At 39.9% G+C, this 23,454-nt stretch overlaps 1 protein-coding gene across 1 annotated transcript in view; it reads right to left on the bottom strand.

The window, feature by feature from the left end:
* Positions 1-23,454, bottom strand: part of LOC126262799 (receptor-type tyrosine-protein phosphatase kappa) — a 709,382-nt gene that overhangs the window by 166,174 nt on the left and 519,754 nt on the right. Inside the window, exon 7 of the mRNA XM_049959624.1 lies at positions 10,704-10,839. Coding sequence (XP_049815581.1) covers positions 10,704-10,839 — 136 coding nt within the window. The remainder of the gene's footprint in view (positions 1-10,703; positions 10,840-23,454) is intronic.

Here is a 23,454-nt window from a genome sequence, read left to right as displayed (position 1 = left end):
TGTTCTGCCACTAACACTGCTGAGTCGGGAGGTCGGTAAAAGGAGCCAATTATTAACCCAGCTCGGTTGTTGAGTGTAACCTCCACCCATAATAATTCACAGGAACTATCCTCTTTTACTTCACTACAGGATAAACTACTACTAAAAGCGACAAACACGCCACCACCGGTTGCATGCAATCTATCCTTTCTAAACACCATCTGTGCCTTTGTAAAAATTTTGGCAGAATTTATCTCTGGCTTCAGCCAGCTTTCCGTACCTACAACGATTTCAGCTTCAATGCTTTCTATCAGTGCTTGAAGTTCCGGTACTTTACCAATGCAGCTTCGACAGTTGACAATTACAATACCGATTGCTGCTTGGTCCCCACATGTCCTGACTTTGCCCCGCACCCTTTGAGGCTGTGCCCTTTCTGTACTTGCCCGAGGCCATCTAACCTAAAAAACCACCCAGTCCACGCTACACAACCCCTGCTACCCGTGTAGCCGCCTGCTGTGTGTAGTGGACTCCTGACCTATCCAGCGGAACCCGAAACCCCACCACCCTATGGCGCAAGTCGAGGAATCTGCAGCCCACACGGTCGCAGAACCGTCTCAGCCTCTGATTCAGACCCTCCATTTGGCTCTGTACGAAACATCCGCAGTCAGTCCTGTCAATGATGCTGCAGATGGTGAGCTCTGCTCTCATCCCGCTAGCAAGACTGGCAGTCTTCACCAAATCAGATAGCCGCTGGAAGCCAGAGACGATTTCTTCCAATCCATAGTGACACACATCATTGGTGCTGACATGAGCAACCACCTGCAGATGGGTGCACCCTGTACCCTTCATGGCATCCGGACGGACCCTTTCCACATCTGGAATGACTCCCCCCGGTATGCACACGGAGTGCACATTGGTTTTCTTCCTCTCTCTTGCTGCCATATCCCTAAGGGGCCCCATTACGTGCCTGACGTTGGAGCTCCCAACTATCAGTAATCCCACCCTCTGCGACCGCCCAGATCTTGCAGACTGAGGGGCAACCTCTGGAACAGGACAAGAAGCCATGTAAGGCTGAAAATCAGTATCAGCCAGAGACAGAGCCTGAAACCAGTTCGTCAGACAAACTGGAGAGGCCTTCCTCGGGGGATGCGTGGGATGAGCTGGCCGTCCCCGACAAACCCCCATCCGGACCCCCACAGTGCTGCCCACTGGCAACAGCCTCAAGCTGTGTGACGGAAGCCAACACTGCCTGAAGCTGGGAGCAAAAGGATGCCAACTCCGCCCGCATCCGAACACAGCAGTCGCAGTCCCTATCCATGCTAAAAACTGTTGTGCAAAGAATGTCTGAACTCTTCTACAGAGAGCACAAACAATTCAACGCAGAATTTAAATGGTTATTAAAATACAAGATTGCCTTGTAACTGCAGTAATGCTGCTACTTGCGCACTGCACACACTGCTTGATGGCAGAAGGAGACTACGCGATTTTATACTATTCGGGTACTAAAACGCAATGCTACAACTCTCAAATACTATAATACGCCCAAAATTTATGAATTAAACAATGCAAGTACCCAAAAACATGCAAAGAAATTAAGAATTAAACTATTAAACAAATAAGTGAGCTACGAGTATACGACTTGCTGCTGGCAGCTGCTTATCCAACGGCGGCCATAGTGAGCTCATATCAGCACAAATGTACAATCACCAGGAAGTGCACAAACAGGAGTGTTCCTTGATGGAATAACAAATTGGAAACGCAAAGAAAACAGGTACGGAGACTGTTTAATATTGCGAGACGTAAAGGACAATGGGCTAAATATCGTGAGGCCCTTGTCAGTTACAATCTTACAATAAGACGAGCAAAGGAGGCATCGTGGAAAGCATTCTGTGAGGAAGTGGAAGGCACGGCTGCACAAGCCAGACTTCACAAGATTCTCACTAGAGTACCAACTAATCCAGGAGTTACACTGAGGAAGGAGGATGGGGAATATACAAAGACAGCACATGAGACGCTGGAATTGCTCCTCAAAACTCACTTTCCTCAATATGCTCTGCCAGATAACACAGACCATTATGTGACCCCAGAGAGACAACGGTTCTCAGGAACTCGAAGAGAGGACTGGGAATCGGCCAAGGAGTGTATGAACTTCAACAAAATCCAGTGGGTGGTGGGAACATTCCAACTGTTCAAGTCACCTGGCCCAGATGGAATTTTTCCAGCTCTCCTGCAACAGGCAGGAGGAAACCTTATAAGAGTCCTATGCAGGCTATTCAGGGTTAGCTTAGCAGTAGGAATCATTCCCAATGTTTGGAGAGCAGTGAGGGTTGTCTTCATTTAAAGCCGGGGAGAATTGATCATACCAAGGCCAAGGATATGAGACCAATCAGTCTGTCCTTCATTCTCAAAACATTGGAAAAACTGGTTAATGTATATGTTCGGGAGAGGAGGCTAAGTAGGGTCCGTCTACACCTGAACCAACACGCATACCAACCAGGTAAATCATGTGAGGCAGCTCTCCATCAACTCACTGGGAAGGTGAAAAAAGCACTTCACTTCCAAGAAATAGCCCTCTGCATCTTCCTGGATATCAAGGGGGCTTTAGTAACACGACATTCGATTCCATGGTAAGGGCAGCAGAGGTGCATGACCTGAGGACCACTATATGTAGGTGGACCACAGCCATGCTTAGTGGAAGGAAGGTAGAGGCTACCATGATGAACGAAAAGATGGTAATTAAGACCACTAGAGGCTGCCCACAAGGAGGAGTTTTGTCTCCTCTATTAAGGAATCTAGTGGTGAATGAACTCATTGAGGAACTAAATTCCAGACAAGGCTTCTGCCAAGGATACGCGGATGACCTTGTCATAGTAATACTTGGCAAATTCAGGAATATGGCACAAGGAGGGTTGGACATTGTGCAAAATGGTGCATTAAACAGGATCTGAGAGTTAATCCTAAGAAGACTGTTGTGGTGCCATTTATGAAGAGAGATATTCAGTATGCAAGTTGGAATCTAAAGCTCTTCAATAACACTCTACCTGTGAAGGGGACAGTGAAATATCTAGAGGTAACCTCAGATGAGAAGCTAACTTGGACCCCTCATATTAAGAGTATCTGCTCCAAGGCAAAAAGCACTTTAGTGAGTACTAGGAGGGCTTGTGGCAAAAACTGGGGCTTAAGCCCCAGGGGTATGTGCTGGATATACACCACAGTGGTTAGACCTAGTATTTCCTATGGGGCCATAGTGTGGTGGAAGGAGGTAGAACAGCGGGTTGCTGCTAAAGAGCTTGCTAAAATGCAGAGATTGGCCTGTTTCGCCATAACGGGCGGAATTAGCAGCACACCAACCGCTGGAATGGAAGCCATGCTGGATATGCCTCCACTTCACCTTTGGGTTAAGATGGAGAAAGCAGCTGGGGCATACAGACTTAACAAATCTGGGTCTGATTCGGATATCCAGAATCACACACAAATGTGGTGAGTGAGATAAATATAGGTATGGCTGGGGAAATGCCTGCAGACTATATAATATCTCCCAACTGCTTCGACAAGCCTTACAACATAATAATTGGAAGCAGGGAGCAGTGGGAGAAAACAGTTCGACACTGTACGGGGGACATCGTTTGGTTCACCGATGGGTCAAAAACAGATCAAGGCATTGGGCAGGGCTGTACAGGGTTCAGCCAAGACTGGAGAGCATAATCTCTCTAGGGAAACTGGCCTCTGAATTACAAGTTGAAATTACTGCAATCAGGGCATGTGTGGAGGAGAATATGAATAGGTGCTACAATGACCATAGCATCTACATCTATTCAGACAACCAGGCAGCCCTGAAATCATTGGCAGCTCCTGCAACAAGATCTAAGATTGTTGCAGATTGCCACAGGGCTCTGGTGGAGCTAGGGGGAAGCAACAGGGTGTACCTTGTGTGGGTCCCTGGCCACCCAGGGTTCTGTGGCAATGAACAAGCCAATAGATTGGCTAGGATGGGGGCAACAACTCCATTTAGTGGACCGAAACCTGTCTTGACAATCACCAAGGCTATGATCAAATTAGAACTATGGAACTGGCTTAGGAAACAGCACGTAGGATATTGGACCAAGATCCATAAACAAAAACATGGTAAGGTAATGATGCCCAAGATATGTTTGAAAAGAAGCTCTGTAATCCTGGGATTGTACAGGAAAGAGATCAAACTCATGACTGGACTGATGACCGGCCATGGGAACTTCAAAAAACACCTACACACAATGGGTATAATGGAAGATGACCCTAAAGGTAGGATCTGTGATGCGGATGAAGAAACTGCACCACCCCTAATCTTTGAATGCACGGCATTGGAGAGTAAAAGATACAGAATCTTTGGGACAACTAGACCTGAAGAAATTGTGTCTAACAAAAAACTGGTAGAGGGACTCCTTGCACTATTTAAGGGCACTACTTGGCTTTACTAGATATACAGGGAGCAATATCGCACAATAAACCTAGTTTTGGTGCGGGCAGTGGCGGGTCAGACCTAAGCTGTTTTAGCTCTCCTGTTAAAATCAATCAATCAATCAATCATATTTCAGATAGGTAGAGTAAATTTAAATTTGTCTAACTCATCAGATCTGTGCAATTAGTCTGTTTACACAGAACTGCATACAAGCCAAATTTTTAAATTTTTGTTTTTTGATGTTTAGTAGTTAAATGAATAAATTCCATTTAAATAATTATTACTTACCATGCGTGAAAAGTGGCTAACCTTACATAGAACTCTCAGTTCTAGAGTATGGTGTGATGGAGGCTGTAGTTTTTTTCCATTGGGGCGACCATAGTGGCATGGGAATTGGGAAAATAAATGAGTATTTTTCAGGACTTTTGTAGGATATGCAGTACAGATAAGAATATAGTTTGGGAGAGAGAAGTGTAAAGAGAGGTGGGAAGTGGCACCAACTACAAGAAGGAATAGGCATACAACTACTTCTGACAGCTTTTGGTGAACCTGAAAAATAAGTTTGACCTGTTGTTTGAGTTAGAATCAAATGAGTCTCAAACGGATTGTAGGTGTAGACAAAGCACATCAAACTTTGGGCATGAAATGAAAAAGTAATGATGCAGAAAAACCAGTGAAGAGAAAGTAAGTTTTGTTGTTTGGTAGTCCTAATGCTAGAGGTGTTGCCCAAGTATTGCAGGGTGAACTGGGATATGAGGTAGTCATATTTTTTAAATTTAGTGCTGGTCTGAATCAGCTGATAAAGGATTTATTATCACTTTGTAAAGACTTAAACAAAGAAGACACTGAGTTATAGTAGGTTGGCCAGGCAATAGTACTGACAGAGATCCTGAGTGCACTATAGAGTGCGACAAGGTTAAAAGTGTGTCCCCATCATATATCATACATACCAGTGTCAAGTTTGCATCTGTTCTGAGATGCTGTGACCAACCTAATTCGAACTCCAACAACTTGACATAAAATTTAAATAAGATTTTTCTTGCTTCTTGTACCATAACTCAAGTATGTATCATGAAATATTGTGTATTTATATATGTTGTGACCATGAAAAACATATTATGTACTAAGACATAAGTTGTAATCAATATTTGTGCTTTATTAAATTTTAGCAGTAGTGACCTCCTCCAAATAACTGTTTACTCTGAATTTCAGTGTACATAAATGCAAATAAATGTACATTTTTAAGAATTTTTGGAGATTATGAGCGTTTTGCATAATGTATTTTGCAGTAAACTGACACCTGTGATTTAGTTATTGTGGCACATGGGATGGGAAGGAACACCAGGTGAACTCACTGTATGCCTGGGGACTCTTTCAGCATTTAGACACTATTATGGCAGCCACTAGGGTAACAGGTTGCAACCAACTGCAGATTCTAGTGAATGTTGCGACAAATGGTGCCTGTCCTCTAGACTCTGAAGTCATACTCAGATTATTCCAGCAATTGGCAGAGAAGGTTGAGAAAAACAGTACTGTTCATGAAGTTGCAATGAAGTTCACAATTTGCAGCACTGACCCCAGGACTGATCGTGGTCCCTGGTTATGAATTGAGTGGAGAAAAAAAAAACAACTTTGAAGGTTCTGTAACTAGCTATGCTATGACTTCTTGGACTTGCGTCATTGGGTTGAGAAATTTAGGGTTGCCCTAAATGGAAGTGCCAGAGTTTGAAGCGCTCCTAAAAAGCAACAGAGCATACAATACTAGACACATAAACCTATAAAGCTGGTTAAAATATAAAACTGATAACAGTGAGATTTGGAGCAAACCTTTAAGCATATACTGAAAGGGTAGGCTAATAGTAAATGGACAAAGTGTATTTGTCACAGTACACAAGAAACTCAAATCCACCGAAATTGAAACAGAAAGCACATGCGAGATTCTTGGTATCAATGCTGAGCATAAACTTATAACTGGATCCTTCTCTCGCTCACCTCCAAATGTAATAAAAATAACAGAGAAAACTTAAATTGACAAGCACATAAATCCCCAATCTTACTAAAATCATTGGCAGAGATTTTTAATTATCCAACAACCAACTAGGAAAATTGGTAAGTGGTGGGTATGACAAGGTGTCCTGCAGAACATTACCACATGTCTTCTCTGAGAATTACCTAAATTTTGATCAGGAGTCCACTCATGATAAACATACAGTAGATCTCTTAGCAACAAACAGACCTGACCTCTTTGAGAATGTCCACATCAAAACTGGTATCAGTGACCATACACTTGTAGCAACACTGGTTAATAAACTACAAAAGGCAACTAAAACAAGTAGAAAGATTTATATGCTCAGTAAATGAGATAAAGAAGCAGCAGTGTCACACCTCAATGAGGAACTTGCACTTTTAGCTTTGGACAGAACCATATACAGGAACTCTGATTCAAGTTTAAAAGAATAGTTGATCATACAGTGGATAAATATGTACCAAGAACAGTTCATGATGGGGCGGACCCTGCATTATGTACAGTCAGTGTACAGAAACTTCTAAGGAAACCAAGACTAAGCATAATAGACGTAAAACAAAGCACAGGGATGTGGAAAGGGAACTTTTGAATGAAATGCATCTGGATGTCAAGAAGGCAATGTGTGGAAGCTTCAATGGCTACTGTAGCAGAACACTATCAGAAACTCTTTCACGAAACTCAAAGAAATTCTGGTCATATGTAAAGGCTGTTACTGGTACTGAAGTTTGTCTGTGGGCACTCATGGGTGAGATAGGGACTAAAGTTGATGCTAGCAAATCAAAAGCAGAAATGTTGAATTTCATCTTCAAATATTCCTTTACAATAGCAAATCCAAGGGTATTGCCCCACTTTAATTCAGTACTACAGCAAAGATGTGCGATACAAATATTAGTGTCTGTGGTGGCAAGAAAAAGCTGAAATCACTAAGAATTTGAAGCCATTTTGACCATTTTTCGACTGTGGCTGCCTCAAGAAATACGTAAAGGTTTAGTGACTGGCAGTGGTAATTTAAAAAAATCTTTACATATGAAATCACTAAACTGAATCCCTATCGGATTCCACACCAAATTTGTAGCTGAGTTAGCTCCTCTGTTAATCACAATTAACTACAGATAGCCCAAACAAAAAACCATGCCCAGTAGTTAGAAGAAAGCACAGGTCACACCCATCTACAAAAAGGGAAGGAGAAGTGATCCATGAAAGTACTTCCCAATATCCTTGACATCAATTTGTCATAGAATCTTGAAGCACATTCTGAGCTCAAACATAATGAAGCATCTTTGTATGAATGACCTCCATGTCAATGAAAATGGAACATTAATCATGTGAAACCCAATTTGTGATTTTCTCACATGAGCTCTTCAGAGCCACAGATCAAGACAGTTAGAAAGATGTGGTACTTCTTGAGTTCTGAAAGTATTTGACTCAGTACCACAACTACACTTATTATCAAAAATATGATTGTATGGGAGATTGGGGAGGGGGGTGAGGTGGAGTATGAAGTGAAATTTGTCACAGATTGAGGATTTCTTGGTAGAGAGGATGCAGCCTGTTATCTTGGATGGAGAGTCATCAGCAGATGCAGAAGAAATTTTGGACATATTCCATGGAAATACCTCGAGACCCTTGCTGTTCATGTTGTGCATTGTTTTATATTAGTGACCTTGCAGAAAATATTAATGCTGAACTGAGATTTTTCGCAGATGCTGCTTTTATCTATAATTAAGTACTTTCACGAAAGAGCTGTACAAATGTTCAGTCAGACCTTGACTTGCTTTCAAAGTGGTGCACCGATTGGCAATTGATTTAAATGTTCAGAAATGTAAAGTTGTGCGTTTCACATAATGAAAAAACATAGTACTCTATTACTGCTATGATTACAGCAATAGCAAGTCACAATTGCAGTTGATGAACTCATATAAATACATGTGTGTAACACTTTGTAGGGATATAGAAAGGAACAATACATACACTCAGTCATAGGTAAAGCTAGTGGCAGGCTTTGGTTAATAGACAGAATACTAGGAAAACAAAACCAATCTACAAAGGAGACTGCTTACTAATCACTCATCTGACCCACCCCCGTTCAAGTATGTAGGATCCATACCAAATAGTACTAATGAGGAGTACTGAATGTAAACAGATAAGGGCAGCACGAATGGTCAAAAGTTTGTTTGACCAATGGGAGAGTGTCACAATGATGCCGAAGAAACAGAACTGGCAGACACATGATGACAGATGCTAACTATCCTGAGGAATCTTCGTTACAAAGTTTGAATAACACGTTGTAACTGATGAATATAGGAATATACCAAAAATCCCGATTTACCACTCCAACGGGGATCATGAGGTCAAGATCAGATTCAAGCACAGAGGCAATTAAATAATCATTCTTCTCTTATGTGAATGGAATGAGAAGAGGCCCTAATAATTTTTACAATTGGAAGTACCATGTGATACACTTTTCACAGGGTTTTCAGAGTATGGAGGTAGACTTAGATGTGCAACTTGTCTGTCGGAAGAGTTAGTTTGCAGTTGGAACCACTGTCATATAATCATACCCAATTTTTAAGACATACAGATTTAGAATTTATTCCATTCCCTTCTAGGCAGGCAGTACAGCAACCATTTTGAATTATTTCAGATTGAAAAACAGCATGAATTACAAAGTTATTTCCAATAACTTTGCAACACAGAATGTTTTTCAATCTGAAATACATGGAGCTTATTTAATTAATGAACAGTGAAATGTGTTCCAAAGTTAGGAAAAAAATCCAGTATGTAAATGCTATCACACATTGTGAGACCATAGCTGTATAACTATTTTTTGATAATTTTATCTTTGAATTTACACATTTCTTTGGTACTGTACTTAAGCATGTGTAATAATGTGAATTACAACTTATTCACCTCACCACATGATAAGGGTCAAGGAGGCATACTGAAATGCATAACATGGTTTCTTAATAGTGAATCTAATTTTCAAGGAACTCTAATCATTGCAGAATGTAATTTTCTCCTCTCACCAGTAGACTTTATTGCTCATTATTAAATTTTTTATGTATTACAATTTAAACAATTCTGTATTTATAACTTTATATACAACAAAATAAATATATAAAACTGGAAGTGCAGACACAACAGCAGAGAACAAAGCCAAGTTTCTGAAAATTTACACTGTTGCAGTGCTAAAAATTGATGTGTATATTATATTTTGAAATCAAAATTATTATTCTAAGTGGCACAGGTAGAAAAAAGAAAGAAGAAAGAGCAGCTCACACTCAAAAAATGCATGACAATGAGAAAAGTACTTTGTGGTCTATAACAGAGAAGTAGGCAACAGTCAAGATTCCAAAGCAAGAGATTAATACTTAAAATTATTATACAGCATTATCATCTCCAACATTAATTTGTAACAAGTTACTGGAAATAAAAAAAGAAATAAGGAAGGGCAAGGAAATGAAAATCAATGATTGGGAGTATGAGTAGAGCACCAAACAGATTAAAAATTATAAGGAGGTAAGAAAAATAAAGGCTTAATGTCCTGTTGGCAACGAGTTCACTGAAAATGATGTGTAAGTGTGGGTTACACATTAAAGAGGAATGAAATAGCCAACACCCCTTTCAAAGAACCCACCCAAGATTTTAACTAAGGTGATTTATAGAAATCATGAACTTAACTGCTGAAGTAGGCTTTTAATCTCCCTCCTACTGAATAGGAGTCCTATGCCTTAAATATATCAATACCTCACTCTATATGAAACTGGACATGCAGAGGAATGGAAAATGGTAAACGTGTACTGAAAATAGCTAATGAAATGAGAAAGAAGATATAAATTTTAATAGACTATTGGACATACATAATTGAACATAAGGAGTACCAGGAGTATCAAAATAACTCCAAAAGAGGAAAGAGAAAGAGCTGAGAGAAATATGCAATGGGGAAAGTAAGCAGCCAGATTCTGAATGATGTGGAGGGAGATCCAAGCCAAGACTAGTTACTGCAACTTATGCTTGGAACTGTTTATTTTGCACAATGAAAACTAACTCCTCTGTTTTTATTTTTAAACAAGAGTATATATTTTTCATGTTCCCAAAGAAGAAGTGGTTTTGCACTTTCCTTCCCCATTCAACATGGCTAAATTTAACAGTGAAAAACTTTTTAGTATACGATAATAGCAATTATGGGAAACTACAAAGTAGCAGTTATCATCATGGAAATGGCAAAAAATCAACTAAAAGTTAGAAGTTGTGTCTTACCAAAGTTTCTATGAGACCTTTCCTGGATTGCCTGAGTTTCTTAAAGTAGCCAAACACATCAAAACAGTCTTCTTCTTCAGCAAGTTCCATGTTTGAATCTACTGCCAGATAAACACCAGACCGTCCTCCTCCATCACTGTTCATGCATAAAATCATAAAATATGTATTAGCAGAATAAAATTATTACAGATTTACTGAGAACTTTTGAAAGTATTTACAGTTTTTTTTAACTTATCTCTAATTAAATATAGAAGATACTGAAAAAATGACCATAACCTAGAAGAATTTCCCTCAGGGTTGTAGCTGCATAACTTAGGCCGAGTATCATGAGAACGCATATATGTTAATAGACAAGTAATGGAAGAAATCTCTCCCCCCCCCCCCCCCTTTTCCACCCTCCTGCCACACACACACACACACACACACACACACACACCTGCATGATTATATTGCCACGTGTTTCTCTTGATCATGTCATATTTTAAAAAAATAAAAAGAATTACAACTGTAATGGATCTTATAATGATGATACATATCGTGTCAGCCAATTACATTATACTGGCACTGTGGCTCGACTGGCGTGAGACTACACTAGCTCAAAATTATATTTTCATGTAAGTTGTCAATGTATTTAATGTGTGAACATAGCACTCAAGGTGTATTTTACCGGTGACACAGTTCAATTGTTCCACTGCTTCTTGCAACGGAATGCAAGAATAATGATTTGCTCTGATACAGACTCAGGTTTAGAACTCTGGTCTATTATTTGGGTGACAAAGGACATGTTGGAGTTAGGGATATCGTAAAATAAGTACTGCATTGAATACATGTGACCATTGTGATGAGAACTGTTCACAAATTTGTTGCAGTTAGAAAATTTCTATACTTCAATATATACATGTTTAATGTGTTAGTTAATACGAGTGATATGGTAATGGTTTGGTGAGATGATGGACGTGTACATTAGAGCCTGCAATCTTTGGCATATTATTTCAATTAAAACTTGTGAAAAAACAACATATCCAATAGTGTTAACAATAAGGTGGGCAAAGCATTGACATTCATTTGAACTCATCATGAGCTACAGAGGAAGGAAGGGGGTGTGGGAGATATGGCGCACGTGTGTGTGTGTGTGTGTGTGTGGGGGGGGGGGGGTTACACACACACACACACACACACACACACACACACACACAGAGAGAGAGAGAGAGAGAGAGAGAGAGAGAGAGAGAGAGAGAGAATATATTAAAATGGCAATAGTGACAGGACTACAGTAAGTTGTAAAAATGTTCTTTGTATCACTGTATGCTTTGTTTTTCCATTTCATGCACCGGAAATACTGGGTGGAGGATTGCCAGAGATGAAAACTTTATTGGTGAAGATTCTACCACTTAAGGAAATACATATTTTACATTTCAGTATGAGATATCTTGGTTGAATCAAGTTAAGTATTGAAAATCATTCAGAATTCAGCTCGTAGTGTAGGCAATTTCATTGTTTTTGTAACAAGAGAAATTTTTCTATTTTTTTTTTTTAGAAGAATTTGTGCATCACATAAGCATCATGGCTATGCAATGCTAGTTTTTTACAATTATTTTAGAGCTTTATTCTCATAGTAACAAGCAGATACACTTGTGTTACAATAAGTCAATTACCATTTTGTTAGCCGAGTAGTGATTTTATGAATTTTGTTGGGGTTTTAGTTGATTAAGATAGGAAAACAAATGGCAATGGGAGTAACTAACAAGAGCAATATTAGAAAGCAATGTTCAATGTTGGGCCTACTACTACATGCACTTCAAAGAAAAATCCACTAATGAAGCAGAGAATGGAAATGCTTTCTCGGATGATGTTCGCTATGTTTAATCAGATAACGTTTGCATCAGTAATGCAGGAAGTTATGCCAACAAAGCAGGAAGCATCCTAAACACTGACAAAGGAGCTTTCAGAAAACCATGCTATTTTGGTGAAGGAAATTTCTAAAAACCGAGCCACTTTGCTGAAAATGATTTTTGAAACCAAAACTGCACTGTGGAAGGAAATAATCAAATTAAGATAAGCTCAGGTGGGGTTACCTGAAGCAATGAGAATGGTGACTGATGAGGTAGGTGAAATAAAACAACCTCAGGTGTCACTGTCTGAAACTGTTTGACAGTTATCAAAGAGTAACAAGTTCATAGATCAAGAGAAAAAAAATTAAGGAGTAATTTGAGTTGCAGGGAGAAAAATTTGCAACCAAATTTATGAAATGGACTTCTGGCAAGGATGAACATATTGCAGTGGAATTTCGTAGCAAAAATTCATGGCACAATTAATCACATATCTAACAAATATGTGGTTCAGCTACTACAGTACAGAATGAGCTGCATGATATTAAAGAACAATTAGGGAAAGATGTCTCACAGTGGTATGACACCATTAAGGAGTGAGCAGATTTGGTTAGTTAGGAATTAGCTGAGGTAAAAGGCGTCACGTGCAACACTCGATCAATGGTGCCTGAACCTGAAATGATAACTGGAATCTAACCATACACAGTCTGAGCACTATGAGCCAGCCGTTCAACTGTTGCAAAAAGGCAATATGCTGTGGGTGCTGTGCCAAACTACCCATAAATGCTTAGGAAAGAAAATTTAATTAAGCACAGGTAGTTCTAAACTATTTCTTTGGTGTGTCTCCTCATGTTCGTGGAATGACATCCAGAAAATAGTGTTTATCAGTGGATACAGTCATGGTGAATCTGCACTCTGGGCTACACAGGTGAGAGAATACTGTTGTACTTCAACAAATTTGATAGATCATTTCTGACCATTTATTAGACAAATGGGAACAAGAATACTTTAGGAAGGAATTATCCAATCCAGAACCATTTAACTTTTAGAAGGGAAGTATGAGACATTACTTTGAGAAGTATGTTAATAACACACAATATTAGGATGACATGATGTCTCATCACGATATTCTGAGAATCCTCAAGGTGAAACTGCCTTTCATGATTAGAGAAAAGTTGATCTCTGTATCTGAAACAAATTTACAGGAATTAATGGTTGGGTGGCTGGTTGATCGATTGGGGGTAAGGGGATAAACAGCGAGGCCAGCATCAGCTCTCAAGCAAGGGTTCAAGGTAGTGGCATCTACCAGGAACGTTCATCTGATGAGAAAATCACATAAGTGTAGTAAAACCAAGCCATTGAAGGAAATACTGGTGCCAGAGCTAAAAAATGATTTATAAAGAAGTAAAAATATACAAATAGGATTGGCAAGTAAGTTAGAGCAGGTAAATGGTCTCCCAGAGCTTGGTTGTGCTAAGAGAAACCCCTCCAACATCCGACCCCAACCAATGTAATTAAGGCCTAAGACATCTACAAAATGAAGAAGCCTTCTAGTCAAGACATTCAGAACAGTAAAAGGGAGAAGGCTAAAATTGTAATGGACATCATTTGGACAGTCAATAATTAAAAAGAAGAGAGTAATAGTTAAGACCCTCCCTCCCCCACCCCCACCCCCCCACCCCCCCTCTCCACCCCAATCGTCTCACCCCGCCTTGAAGGTAGTTTGAAACATTACATCTGAGAATATAAACCATGGGGACAGTCCACCAGGATATGAGTGACTGTCGGTAAGGGCTCATTACTACAATGTGGGTGTGGCTCCTGACATGAAACAGAACCTTGTGTCAGTCTAGTATGACCAATGTGGATGTGAGATACATGGTGGATTCTTTCTAGGAAGAATGGAAGGAGCTGCGACATGCAGCAGTAGTTCCCTCGATAGTGCAGAGTGTACCAGAGGATGCCATAGCCCAATAAATTTTGTTATTTCGCTGAATGAGCAGAGGCCTTAGTTCTCCGACAAATCCACACCTGGGATGATCAAAGCGAACAGGGGGTGGGTAATCGCTTCTCTCGCCAGTCAGCCCATTTGGCTGGACCCAAAGAAAGATAGCCGAGCTGGCAGTATAAGGTCAGAAAGAACCTCATGAATAGCAGATATCACAGGGTCATAAGAGTAATATTGATCAGTGGTGTGGCGACTGCTCCTGAGACCCCATGTATTAAAAGGAGGTCAAGGGAGGCCCTTTTAATAAAATGAAGGGCTATGTTAATGGCCATCAGCTCTGCCATAAAAACATATTCCTGACAATGAATGGTGTTCTTAACTGATGGGAGATGTAAAAACATAACCTGTTCTGTTCACGGTTTTAGAGCTGTAAGTGTAAAAGACGGCAGCACCCTGATAATTCCAAGAACTGAAAGAAATAGATACTGAAAAGTCATGGGGGAGACAGAGATTGTAGTTCTTTGAAACAGATAGATCCTAATTTGGGGCTTGTACACCAACTCGAGCTGGGGCTGGGGGGTGAGTTATGAGAAAATACAGCAGAGTCCCACTAATCTGAACTCTGGTAATGTTAGTCTAAGTATGGAAAACTGTGTGGTAAACCGCTGTACACACACACTATTTTAATTTACACAGTACAGTAAACATGTATTAGAAAAATTGGCAAGACAAAATTAGATTTAAACAATGCATAACAATGAAAGAAAAGCTGTAAAACTTATTAAAATACAGTGGACTTTTTATCCCTACTTTTTAGATGACAGAAACTCAGTCATTGTTTTTTTGGCATCATGAAGACAGTCTGTTATATGACACATAGTTGCACCATCATCTCCTAAACATCAAATCAGCAGGTGTAGCAGTGGGCTGTTGCTCCAAATAATACAGCGTGAGGTCAAGGGCTTCTGCTGTGCCACTGTGTGGCACAAACTCTCCTTTGTCGCTTTCAGGCTCATTGCCTCTTCCATCATAGCAGTCCACTTCTTCCAGGTCTCAAGTCACAGCAGCAACTAAATCAGCATCAGTAAGGTTCTCCACAGATGCCCCATCTGCTGCCATCCACTCATCTATGTCTCCTTCACTAGCTTTCTTCACATCCAGGGTTGTCTGTATCATTTGTAGTAGATTTTCCTCTTCATTTTCAACTAAGTTGTCCTGAAATTCAAAAGTTGTCCACAGTTTTCTCCATGATTTTCTCAGAGTATTTTCTGAAATATTCTGCGATACCTCAGTAGCCCAATAAGCAACATCCTTCACACTGGTCTTTTTTATTTTGTCCACTAAAGGAATGCTGCCATCTTGGATCAGCATTCTTAAAAATTGTTTTCTGTAAATCAGTTTTAATGTTTGCAGTACGCGCTGGTCCATTGGCTGTAGGTTTTAATGTTTGCGGTACGCGCTGGTCCATTGGCTGTAAAAGTTGTGTAATATTTGGCGGCAAAAACTTCGGCGCAATTTCTCCATCACATAATTCCTCAGTGCTGGTGTGAGATGGCGTGTTATCAATCAAAAGGATTTTCAGCATAAACCAAAGGAAAAGAGCTTCATCCACTTTATCGTACTGAGACTGTTTCAAAGTCTGCCGAATTTTGAGTGTTTTTCCCAAAGACGTCGCATAGGACTGTTTAAGCTTCACTTGGTTCTTCTTCCAATCACAAATGGTTGCTTTACCAACACCCAGTTCTGTTGCCAGCTTAGATACATTTTCACTATTGTCTATCCACTTCAAAGCATTCAGTTTTTCTTTGAGAGTTAACATTGTATGTTTCTGTTTACTCATGATGAAAATACTTACATCACTACACCTGAACAAACACAATACAACTGTTATGCGCGCTAGTGATCAATAACTAACATAACCAAGTGCTTTGCGAGCCAACTGGCAGTGCACTGACCTCAGACACTACAAAGGTCTCAACAATGCACAACAACAAGGGCAGGGAGTGAGAGTGAGCCATTGTTTCCACACTTGTTACCATGATGTACATACTTATCTGCTTGGTATACTTCATTCTAGAAACTCGGCACCGTAATTCCAGCTAATCTGAAGAAATCGATAATCTGAACAAGGTCCGGTTCCAATTAGTTCAGATTAATGGGACTCTACTGCACATGGATTACATTCTAAGGAGGGTAGGAGAAGGTCCTGGCAAAGGGCTGAGAGCTAATCTCACCTGAGGGCGGGGCGGGGGGTGCCAAGGGTCAATGACCCTTGAAGGCAAAAAGAACAGGATAAGCTGAATGATCAGAAAATTGTCAAATTATATAGGTGAGCAAGAGTTGGCACCATCAGAACTGAAGAGGGAAGATCCTTGTTTTGGCAAGGAGACTGTCTACAAGATTAGTCCCGAAGGTGCCATTAGCCTTAGGTCAAAAAAGCCTCTCAGATTGCTGGTTCAAACCTAACCAAGTGGTCGGTTGTGGATTGTCCTGCCAAAAATCACACTGATAGGGGGACAAAAGGCCCCAAAATTAAAGAACCCAGTATAATCAGTGGGCAACCACCCTTTCAAACAGTTTGCAGAGGACATTGGTGAGGCCAGTAAACAGGTAACTGTTGAGAATTAAAAATTTCATTATGTAAAACTTCCTGACACATTAAAACTTTATGCCAGACTGAGACTTGAACTCAGGAACTTTGCCTTTCACAGGCAAATGCTCTACTGATTGAGCTACTGAAGCATGATTCATGACCCATCCTCACAGCTTTACTTCTACCAATACCTCGTCTCCTACCTTCCAAACTTCACAGAAGCTCTCCTGCGAAGCTTTCCTCCAGGAGTGCTATTTCTGCAAGTTTTGCAGGAGAGCTTCTGTGAAGTTTGGAAGGTAGGAGATGAGGTACTGGCGGGAGTAAAGCTGTGAGGACAGGTCTTGATTTGTGCTTGGGCAGCTCAGTCGGTAGAGCACTTGCCCATGAAAGGCAAAGGACCCGAGTTCGAGTCTTGGTCCGGCACACAGTTTTAACTGCCAGGAAGTTTCATATCTGCACATGCTCCACTGCATAGTGAAAATTTCATTCGCGATTCATTATATAATTTGGCATGCTGAGGGGTGAAGCAGAGAAGGATGTCTTCAGTATGTCAAGAAGACAGTAGGCAGTCACCAGTCACATAAGAAGTGGACACCAATGTCATCGCATAGTTGGTATTAAGTGTTCAGCAAGAGCTGATGAACAGCTCTCCTAGGATTCCTTCTCACTGCAATTAATTAGATGGTGAGCCTTAGCAAAAAGTCACTTACAAGAGATAAGGGTGTTCTGAGGATGTCACTTGAAACATTGCAGGCTCTTCAGTGATCCTGAATGGCTATTGCAATGTCTTTGGTCCACTGTAACACCAGCCAGGAATGGATGAGACATTTAGAAAGGGGAATAACAGTTTCAGTAGCATGAGTAATCGCCTCTTGCACAGCCTTGTTGGCACAGTCTGACAGAGATGGGGTGAATGTAACAGCAAAGACATACATTTGCCATTTGCCCTTCAAAGCACACAACGTGGTAGCAGTCCATCTGGCGGTGACAAGAAAGTGACAAGATCACTGGAAAATGGGTGAAACCACAAGATTGGAGGAAGAGATCGTAGATAGACAGCTGAAAAGGTGCCATGGGCAGCACTGAAGTGGACACGAGTATCATCATTGAGGAGATAGATCATGCTTAGTAAGAAGCTGGTCAAGTAGTAGGCCCCTACCACATGAAGTGGTACTGTCCCAGAAGGGTGGTGCACACTGAAGACACCAAGTAGCAGAAAAAGAAGGAATGGGGTAAGTTGTTGAATTAAGCTGGTCACTCAGAATAAGTATGTGGCCTGCTTAGAGGTAAGTAAATGTTGCAAATGGTGATCGCTGTGGTCATTTGCATCTGCACTGCTTTTGCTTCCAACATCATATGAAGTGGAAGCCACTCACTAATGACATGTACAAACCAATGTACAAATCCCTCTAGATATCCTCTTAGAGGAGCATTCAGAAATGGTCATTGCTGAAGTGAATTTCTTGTAGAGCAATGGAAATTGCAGAGGAGGAGACAAAAGGCATTGCAGTTCCACCATGTAAGAATAATATTCATCACAGTTCCACTGAATGATCACATTACAGGTATCCAAGTTAGGCAAGAACAGGCCAGGAGATTGGTCACACACTAGGTTCACTGCCTGTCACCAATGGGGATGGAATCAAATCAATCAGCATTGGTTCAAAACCCGGTGAGGTGAGGGGATCTGGAATGTCCTGGGTCACTGGAGTAGCTCTGTCCAGATTCTCCTCTTCCACCACCACCACCACCACCACCACCACCACCACCACCACCACCACCACCACCACCTTTGGTGGCCGAGATTCTGGAATAGTCCTCCGTTCGGATCTCCAGGAGGGACTGTCAAGGGGGAGGTGACTGAGAAAAAGATTGAATAACCAACAAAAAGATAACATTCTAAGCATCAGCTCACGGAATGTCAGAAACTTGAACATGGCAGGGAAGCTAGAAAATCTGAAAAGGGAAATGCAAAGGCTCAGTCTAGATATAGTAGGGGTCAGTGAAGTGAAATGGAAAGAAGACATGGACTTCTGGTCAGATGAGTATAGGGTTACACAAACAGCAGCAGAATATGGTGTAACAGGAGTAGCATTTGTTATGAATAGGAAGGTAGGGCAGAGGGTGTGTCACTGTGAACAGTTCAGTGATAGGGTTGTTCTATCAGAATTGACAGCAAACCAACACCAACAATGATAGTTCAGCTTTATATGTCAATGTCGCAAGCTGAAGATGAAGAGATAGAGAAAGTATATGAGGATATTGACAGGGTAATACAGTCCATAAAAGTAGATGAAAATCTAATAGTCATGGGGGACTAGAATGCAGTTGTAGGTGAAGGAGTAGAAGAAACGGTTACAGGACAATATGGACTTGGGACAAGGAATGAGCAAGGAGAAAGACTATTGAGTTCTGTAAATTTTTCAGCTAGTAAGAGTGAATACTCTATTCAAGAATCACAAGAGGAGGAGGTATACTTGGAAAAGGCCAGGTGATAAGGGAAGATTTTGCTTACATTACATCACGGTCAGACAGATTCCAAAATCATGTAATGGATTGTAAGGTGTACCCAGGAGCATATATAGACTCAGATCACAATTTGGTAGTGATGAAGAGTAGGTTGAAGTTCAAGAGATTAGTCAGGAAGAATCAATATACAAAGAAATGAGATACGAAAGAAACTGCAATCATGAGATACACTTGAAGTTCTCTAAGGATATAGATACAGCAGTAAGGGACCTCTCAAAAAAAGGGAATCACTGAAGTTGGAAAGAAAAACATAAGTACAAAGGAGGTAATCGTGAAGAAACCATAGGTAACAGAAGAAATATTTCAGTTGATCAATGAAAGAAAGAATTACGAAAACGTTCAGCAAAATTCAGGAATACAGAAATACAAGCCACTAAGAAATGAAGTATATAGGATGTGCAAAGGTTAAATGCAGATGAGAGAGCAGATAGGTGGAAAGAGTATGTTGAAGGCCTCTTTGAGGGGGGAGATGAAGAAGAAGCAGGAGTTGACGTGGAAGAGACAGGGAATCCAGTATTAGAATCGGAATTTAAGAGACCTTTGGAAGACTTATCATCAAATAAGGCAGAAGGTATAGATAATATTCCATCAGAATTTCTAAAATCATTGGGGAAGTGGCAACAAAATTACTATTCTTATATATTTGTAGACTTTTGGAAAAATATCATACACACAATTCCAAAGACTGCAAGAGCTGACAAGTGTGAGAATTATCACACAATTAGCTTAATAGCTCATCCGTCCAAGTTGCTGACAAGATCAATCTACAGAAGAATGGAAAAGAAAATTGAGGATGTGTAAGATGACGATCAGTTTGGCTTTAAGAAAGGTAAAGGCACCAGTGAGGCAATTCTGACTTTGTGGCTGATAATGCAGGCAAGACTAAAGAAATATCAAGACACATTCATAGGATCTGTCAACGTGGAAAAAGCGTTCAATAATGTGAAATGGTGCAAGATGTTCGAAACTCTGAGAAAAATAGGAGTAAGGTATATGGAGAGACAGGTCTTATACAAGTAGTCATTTGCCCCTATTGTTCAATCTGTACACTGAATCAGCAATGATGGAAATAAAAGACAGGTTCAAGAGTGGGATTAAAATTCAAGGCAAAAGGATTTCAATGACATGATTTCCTGAAGACATTGCTATCCTCAGTAAAAGTGAAGAAGAATTACACAATCTGCTGAATGGAATGAACAGTGTAATGGGTACAGAATATGTGTTGAGAGTAAATTGAAAAACGATGAAAGTAGCAGAAATGAGAACAGTGAGAAACTTAACATCAGACTGACGGGCTCAAAGTAGATGAAGCTAAGGAATTCTACTACCTAGGCAGCAAAATAACCAATGATGGATGGAGCAAGGAGGACATCAAAAGCAGACTAGCACTGGTAAAAAGAGAAGCCTACTAGTATCAAACATAGGCCTTAATTTGAGGAAGAAATTTCTGAGATGTCATTTGGAGCTCAGTATTGTATGGTAGTGAAACATGCTGCTACAAACTGCAAGAGAGGAGTATGGTGGGAGGACTGATTTGGAAAAAAGTACAACATGCAAGTTGCCGAAGTGGCGTCAACTAGAAAGACTCGCACCAGGTGACCAGTCTACCCGACAGGAGGCCCTAGCCACATGACATTTCATTTCATTTTTGGAAAAAAGTGAAGTAGTGGGTGTGATGGCCATGACTTTCCCATAACTGTTCACGATATCAACAGGATGTAGATGTTCATACTCCTCTTTCTCCAAAAAAATTTCTGCTCTGAGGTACAACCATCCAAAGATGACACTGAGCATACCATTTTGAAGATGCTAATTTTGGAAAAAATTTTAAAATGCTGTATCTCTGGAACAGTTCTATATATTTTGTTGTTGTTTTTATTTGAAAGATAATTGCATTATGATTACAAAGAAATCCTCCATTCGGACTTATCTGTCAAAGTTCTTTTACTATAGTGTTCTGAACTTTTTTATAATTTATGGAAAAAAAATTTTTTTTTCAAAAATGACAGTACATAAAATTTTGATTTTTTTTCTGTTGATTAGTGCCATATAGTTCCACATTCCCTGAAAATCAGAGCTTCCAATTTTAGGTTGAACAGGTTTTATAAACAATCGAAATTTTTGCCATAGCTAAAACCAGTTTTATTTATCACATATCAAGCTCATAAAACCAAAACCTAGCTTTATTTAACATAATTTTAGTTTTGAAAGGTGAGCAATAGACTCTTTTTCAAGCATTTTAAATGGTTCAAAAATGTATGTAAAGGTCCAAAGACTTAAAAAGTTTCACATCCCTATTCAGTGATCCAACTGTGAGAGGGTATATTCAGTCACTGAGTAGGAGGTTAGATTAGATTAGATTAGATTAGTTTTTCATTCCATAGATCCATGCTGAGGAGATCCTCATGGATGTGGAACATGTCAATTATTATTATTTTTAAAGCTGAAATAACAATACTAATACTATGAATATATGCAATACATCATTTGTTTCTATTAAAAAATTCGTCAATGGAGTAGAAGGAGTTGGCCACTAGTACATCTTTCAGGCTCCTTTTAAACTGATCTTTATTTGTAACTAAATTTTTTATGTTTACTGGCAAGTTATTGAAGATGAGTGTTCCTGAGTAGTGGACCCCTTTTTGAACTAAAGTAAGTGCTTTTAAGTCTTTGTGCAGATCATTTTTGTTCCTGGTATTGTATGTATGAACTGAGCTGTTTGTTGGAAAAAGAGATATATTATTTAGGACAAATTTCATTTATGAGTAAATATACTGAGAGGCAGTAGTTAGTATACCCAGTTCTTTGAAGAGGTTTCTACAGGACGTCCGTGAATTTACTCCACAAATAATATGTATTACACGCTTTTGGACTCTGAAAACTTTTGTTTGACTTGAAGAGTTACCCCAAAATATTATACCATATGACATTATGGAATGGAAGTAGGCAAAGTATGCAAGCTTTTTCATTTTTATGTCGCCTATGTCTGCTAACACTAGAATTGCAAATACAGATTTGTTAAGGCGTTTCTGCAGTTCTGTGGTGTGCTCTTCCCAACTGAATTTATTATCAAGTTGTAATCCCAGGAATTTAAGACTGTCAACCTCTTCTATCTGCTCTTCTTCGTATTTTATGCATATGCTGGGTGGAAACCTCTTACAGGTTCTGAATTGCATATAGTGAGTCTTATCGAAGTTTAATGTCAGTGAGTTGGCTTTAAACCATTTATTAATATCCATGAAAATGTCATTAGCAGATCTTTCTAGAACTACACTTGACATACTATTTATTGCAATACTTGTGTCATCTGCAAACAAAACAAACTCTGCTTCTGGCAGTGTAACTGATGAGAGATCATTAATGTACACAAGAAAAAGCAATGGCCCTAAGATGGATCCTTGTGGGACACCACATGTAATTTCTTCCCATTTTGATGATGACTGATGACTTAATTCACTAGTCCTTTGCACTGACACCCTTTGTTTCCTGTTAGTGAGGTATGACTTGAACCATTTTGCAGCACTGCCCGTGACACCATAGAATTCTAATTTACTTAAAAGGAGGTACTTGCAGTCATGTGAGCATTCTAAATGTTGCACTATTAACTTGCTGAAAGCCACACGAAAGTGTTAGTGATCAACAGGCACTAAGCTTTTTACTAAGCTGAAAACTACTACGTGCCTATCTTCCTAGATGGTCCCTAGCGCTCCAGGACTTTTGAAATTATAAATCTATGGGATCAGGATGAGATTGTGTCCTATGCCTTAGCTCGACTCCCTGAAGATTTGAACGAAAACCCATACATGAATTAGAAATCTTCAAATTTTAAAATATTGCCAATGACAGATGAAG

The sequence above is a fragment of the Schistocerca nitens genome, chromosome 6 (genome assembly GCF_023898315.1).
Source record: "Schistocerca nitens isolate TAMUIC-IGC-003100 chromosome 6, iqSchNite1.1, whole genome shotgun sequence".
Classification (NCBI taxonomy): domain Eukaryota; kingdom Metazoa; phylum Arthropoda; class Insecta; order Orthoptera; family Acrididae; genus Schistocerca; species Schistocerca nitens.
Note: the sequence above shows the minus strand (reverse complement) of the source record. Positions and strands in the feature narration are given on the sequence as shown.